General features: G+C 41.5%; 1 protein-coding gene across 1 annotated transcript; it reads right to left on the reverse strand.

Moving 5' to 3' along the window:
- Nucleotides 1-3,609: 3,609 nt before the first annotated feature.
- LOC145689573 (zinc finger MYM-type protein 1-like) lies at nt 3,610-5,397 on the reverse strand. Its single transcript, XM_081763753.1, has one exon. The coding sequence runs from the start codon at nt 5,395-5,397 to the stop codon at nt 3,610-3,612; it is 1,788 nt and encodes a 595-aa protein (XP_081619879.1).
- Nucleotides 5,398-5,983: the final 586 nt, after the last annotated feature.

A 5,983-nucleotide genomic window follows, 5' to 3' on the forward strand; every position in this document is an offset into this window, starting at 1 on the left:
TCATTATCACCGTCTCCTTTAGCCTAACCGGCATAACCGTGGGACGTAAAACTCAAAATTTCATTTTCGTTTTGTAGATTATAAACACATTTTTTATTTCTTCATATACTATATAATAAATGTCATATTTTTCGCTACTGGTACTCATGGAATTAAAAGAAAAAAATACTCCCATTTCCATCTAAGTGGCAACATTTATGTAATTGTTGGTGGTGAATAACTACATTCAGTGCTCGAAATGCGATAGGTGTCAGGAATTCACTACTTGTTCATTTATTTTAACGTTTTCGACTGTTACTGACATTTAAAGTCTTCCTAAGATAAAGTTACTGAATTTAATAATGTTGCCACGAGATGAAGCGAGAGAAGATTGTAGGCTGTCTCCTGTGGTATGATGCAAATGCTATCTCGTCTCGAAACAATCTTTGTCTCATATGAAAGTCTCCACTCTTACACTGAGAAAAAAAACATTCTCCGGATAGCGATATATTGTACAAATATACGGAATCCTCTTGCTTACTAAAGAAATCAGTGCGGAGCATACGTTATCCATATGCTACATACGCACTGCCCTTAGATGTTACATCATGCCATTGCACAATGTCTGACATCTAAGTTTTCCTTATATTACATACATATATGTATGTTACATTCGTCAGTTATATGTTATATACGTCCATTTGTATGTGAGATCCTGACCGCCTATATTGTTTCGTACGGAAAGTACGTATAGATGGAACTCTTATACGGACAGTATTATAAAACATGCGTTTTCAGTTATACGTCCGCTATACGTTAAGTCTAAAAACTAGGAATTACGCATGTAACCTACCTTTTTAAGTACGCCACATACATTTTTTTCTCAGTGTAAGACTCTTGATGATAAACTTTGATAGGCGGCCAGCAAGATGGAGAAAATTCCACTTTGATGGTCACCTGGCAATACATTCGTCGCAGACAAAACCCACCCAAAAGCTTTCATGTCTAGAACAAAAGTCCACTAGATACATATTTTATGATTAAACATTAAATACACACTCTATGTACGAGTAAAAGCGTAAAAATGAAATGAAATCTTTGAGTTTTACGTCCCAAGGTTATGCTGGATAGGCTAAAGGAGACGGTGATGATAACAAATGAAGGAAATGAAGTAAGTGAGGGGAAACAGAAGAACCCCAGGAAACCCATGCACATGGTGTTTGTCCACAACAAAGTTCACATGGCAGGAGTCGAGATCGAACCCGGGCCCTATGCACCAGAGGTGAACTATCACTGATCCGCCGAAGCCCCATGTATAAGCGGAAACATAAACAAATGTAACGATCATCTACGATCAGGACAGTATACACTGTGAGAATGAAAAAAATCTAATATTAAACAAAATAAAGCTGTGTTTTCCTACAAGTTAACAAGAAACCATTTGAAAAGTTTCCGTGGCTGCATTAAGACGCGGAACACAAACTAAAAATTAACTTCCCAAGCAGCCGCGTAACAACATTTCAAATATAGGAGGGGGCAAATCTTTTTGTTGCGCCCCTCTCTCAACAGCGCCCCCCTATCACAGCGCGTAATTTTCACTAATCTTTACAGTATTACTGTAATGTTTTTTATGTGTATGGGAAAATACAGTAGTTGTGATTTACGAAAAAAAAACTATACATTTGAAAAATTAAAATATTAGACTTACTTGAAGTAAAGACAGCTTCTTCACCCGCCCAATGCAATGCGTTCATTCAACACAAGAGTCGCACATTAGTAAAACCAGTAGACCTCATTTGATTTGCGTCGGGATACGAATGAAGTACAGTTTACTTTTAATTAATCACTAAATAGTACGACATCATTGTTCCGTATACGTTCCGCACCAAAGTCACATTCTGACTCTCCAGAACTCAAACGCTGGAGATATACAGGGTGCGGCATGTAAAACCGGCCCGTAAAGTGAACACATAAAATGAAATGTAATGTATTGAATATGACTACTCACCTTCACAGCAGGTGCTGAAAGTGTCCTCCGCCCACTTCAACACACATGTGAGCACAATTGAGGAGATTCATATATACCCTTGTCAGTTCTTGTGTTGTAATGCTATTGGTGACATCCTGGATCCTGGTCTTGAGTTCTTCAATTGTGTGTGGATTTGTTTCGTATACTCTTCCCTTTAACAGTCCCCATAAGTAAAAGTCACACGTGGACAAGCCTGGTGACCGAGGAGGCCACAAGCCTTTGCTGATTGTCCTCTCTGGTGTAAACATCTCATGCACAAGGGACAATGATGCAGCTGATGTGTGGCATGTTGCACCGTCCTGCTGAAAGTAACATAACTGACGCTCCTCTTCGGTCAAATGTGTATAAAACTCCTCCAGGATTCCCATATACACGTCACTGTTCACTGTCGTCTCAAAGAATATGGGCCCAATAACGCGTGTGGCGGAAATGGCACACCAAACACCAATCTTCTCATCATGCAAGGGTACCTGGTGGATTGCGTGTGGATTTTCTGTCGACCAATACCGGTTGTTTTGGGAATTTACGTACCCAGACAGGTGGAACCACACCTCGTCACTCATGATGGGCATTAGTGGATCCAAGAAACCACTGGCAACATTGCTCAACAGCCATGAACAGAAATGCACCCTCTTCTGCAGGTCAGGCTCCTTCAGTTCTTGCACAACACTTATCCGGTACGGTTAACTTCAGTCCCCTTAAAACACGTCTGCAACTTCTCTCACTCGCATGAATCTGTTGACTCAATCTCCTGGTTGACTTTCGAGGAATTCTTGTCATTATCTACTCCACCTGCATCTTTAATTCAGGTGTGCAGACAGATGGTCGTCTGTTCCTGGGAACATTTTGAACCGATCCTGTACGCCGCCATTTTTCAATCAATTCCTGAATGGTGCTTTTTGCTGGCACAGAACGTCCTGGAAATTTCTCCCGAAACAAATTCTTTGTTTTCACAAAAGATCCAGTGAGAATGAACCCTTCAACAATGGCAACACGCTCGGGTATCGAATACGGCATTATCACACACTGACACTCACCCGGCTTAACACAACGAGGCCTTTTTCTCAACTGGTTTCGACAAGTTTCACTGGCTGCGGCTGCACGTGACTGCTGCAGGTCACGTAAGTCGACCCGACCTCGACACGCCATCTCTTGGTAGGAAGGTGGATTATTTAAGTGTTGCCAAAAACACAATTATACCAGAATATTCCGACGGGCCGGTTTTACGTGCCGCACCCTGTATTACAACCACATTTTTTTTCTAAAGTGATCAACAGGTTCTCACAATACACCCACACGCTCACTTTTCTTATTTCTCTTTCACACCTGCACTTCATATTCATATACCTGACTAGAAATGCAAACTAGCCGGATTTGTGAGCGTTCAAAATTTTCCAGCATAAAAGCGGTGGAAAAAACTGTTAGAAAAGGCCGTTTTTAGAGCCCTTGCGTACTTAACATCCCACTTTTAATATATTTAACAAGAACGGAATAATATACAATAGTTTCAATTTGATTTAATATTCGATGTAAAAATAACGACCCGCTGTGATCCTATAGCTTATTTCAACACAAAAATTGCTCAGTTCAAAGAGCAAAATTCACACTTTTCCGAAAACAGCTGCACGGTAGGAGCTATTCGTGAATTCTCTGCACAGTTCCTTCACATCCAGTGTGTCAAGCCTGTCTGGGTATGCATTGAGAATTGCAAAATGGTTCAATCTTGCCTGGGTCATTGTGGACCTCAGATAAGTTTTGAGACGCCGCAACATTGAGAAACTTCTCTCGGCAGTTGCAGATGTCGCCGGGATGACAAGCAGGAGACGAAGAACTTTCAGCACTTCAGGAAACAACTCTCTTGTTTCTTTACACAGCTTCTTGAAGTTCTCAAGCAGGTCTCTCAGATTTTTAGAAGTGGGAATAGTGGTGAGCAACTGTTGCATCTGTAGTTGCAGTCGGTCCGGATTGAGATGGTATTCTCTTAGTATGTCACTAATGTGTTGAGAAAAGTTACCTTCCAGAATTGCATCCTCTATTGTACGATACTTCTGCAGTCCAGGCTGATGGAATCTAGACTCAATTTCGCAAATGATAATGTCCAAACATTCATAATAGGTTGCGCGTAATTTGTCTTCTGCGGTATTGAACTGGTAATTTTTCGCTGATGTTTGCGAGTGTTCTAGTCTTTTCGGGGTCTGTTTCCTGCGCGGTAGCTGAGGATATGTGAGTCCAAACTCTTGCACCTTTGTTTTCATTGCATCCCATAATTTCTGAAACTCTTCCTGTGTTCTTTTAGCCTTCAACGTTTGAATCAAAATATTTACCACCTCCATGGCTCCTGACACTGTCATTGTAGGCTTCTGAAGAACTGTGCTTACTCGTTCACAAGACTCAAAAATTAATTTACAGAGCAATAGACCAAAGTACACTTCACCTTTCTGCAGTTGGTCTGCAAGACCCTTGGCTTTACTTGCGGCCTCATCATTACTTTCTGACAACTCTTCGAGGTATTCAAGTACATGAGAGTACGAATTCAGAAGGGCGGCCACCGAATCTGTCCTCACAGTCCATCTTGTTGGGCATAATGGGCGTGGAGTTGAGATTTTTTCCTCATACAAGGATGGAAATTCACTGAATTGGGCTCGTCTTTTAGGTGAACTTCGAATGAGCACACCAACATCGTTTATCCACTGCATACAGTTTCGTATAAGGGGCACAGCCCGAACACTGTCTTGAAGTGCGAGATTCAGGCTGTGATTCCCACAGTGAACATATAGAGCCAAAGGCTGCAATTCAGTAATTCTTGCCTGAACTCCCTTTCGAACCCCAGACATATTAGCTCCTCCGTCGTAGCACTGTCCACGAAGCCCTGCAAGAGGGATGTTAAATCGACACAAAACGTCAAGAATAATTTTTACAAGCACTTCACCCGTAGTCGACGATGTCTGGTACAGTCCCAAGAAGTACTCCTCAGCAGCAAGGTCTGCGGTAACGGTTCGAATGTTTATAGACACTTGTTCTTGGCCACTGATGTCACAAGTTTCATCTACTATCAGACTATATATCTCTGATTGCCTGATCTCGTGCAAAATTGGTCTGAGGATTGCAAAAGCTGCAACCTTTGCCATCTCATTCTGAATTGTAGGAGATGTGAAATTCCTCTTTCTTTTACAGAAAGACGATAGTTCAGGTACATACTCCGACAACAGTTTTAGCAACGGCATATAATTCCCTTCACCACCATCGTGTCCTCTAACAGCCAAGCCCTGGCGACCTAGGAACAATAGAGATTTGAACATGACTGTCAGAGCTTGCACTGATTCCTTTTGTTGGTAAACAATTGAATTGTTTAATTGTGTGCACACTGGGACAGAACGAAGAGAGCTCATTTTAGTTACAGATTCTTTATGAAGGCAACTTTTCTCATGATCTTCAAATTTTTTCGGTGCTTTTTTCCATTTTTTAAATCCACCACCAGTCACAGGTTTAGAGTTGTTTATTGGACTAGTCAGAAGCTCTTTAGCCAATGCTGACACACATTCATAACACACGAATCCCTCTAGTCCTTCATCGTAATGCAACCAAGGAAAGTCATCGTACCATCTTGACAGAAAATGGTGAGCTCTCTTTCCGTCAAATTGTGGTGGAACAGTCTGTGGTTGATGTTTTGTTTTGGTGCTTGTAACAGAGGGAATGCATACACGAACAGGGGTTGAAACAGTTTGTGAAATTGGTTTTACAGCATTACTTGTGTCATGGAATCATGTCTCTGGAAATATTGTCCCCAATACCATGTCTTGTTGAGAAACGCAATTGGTTATCACTTCTGCTGTTGCTACTGGAACTACTGTCAGGTGCTTAGGTTCTAATATGGCTGAAAGCGGCTCTATTGATACTTCATGCGCAGGGGTTACAGTGGCGAGTGTTTCGATGAAGCGTGAATTATTTGGTGATGTTGCATTTTCGCCATCACTA

Source organism: Thermobia domestica, chromosome 7 (genome assembly GCF_964235325.1).
Source record: "Thermobia domestica chromosome 7, izTheDome1.hap1.1, whole genome shotgun sequence".
In the NCBI taxonomy this organism is placed as follows: Eukaryota; Metazoa; Arthropoda; class Insecta; order Zygentoma; family Lepismatidae; genus Thermobia; species Thermobia domestica.

Excerpts from the sequence above, each read along its gene's own strand:
- LOC145689573 (XM_081763753.1), bottom strand. The coding sequence starts at position 5,397 with ATGAGCTCTCTTCGTTCTGTCCCAGTGTGCACACAATTAAACAATTCA.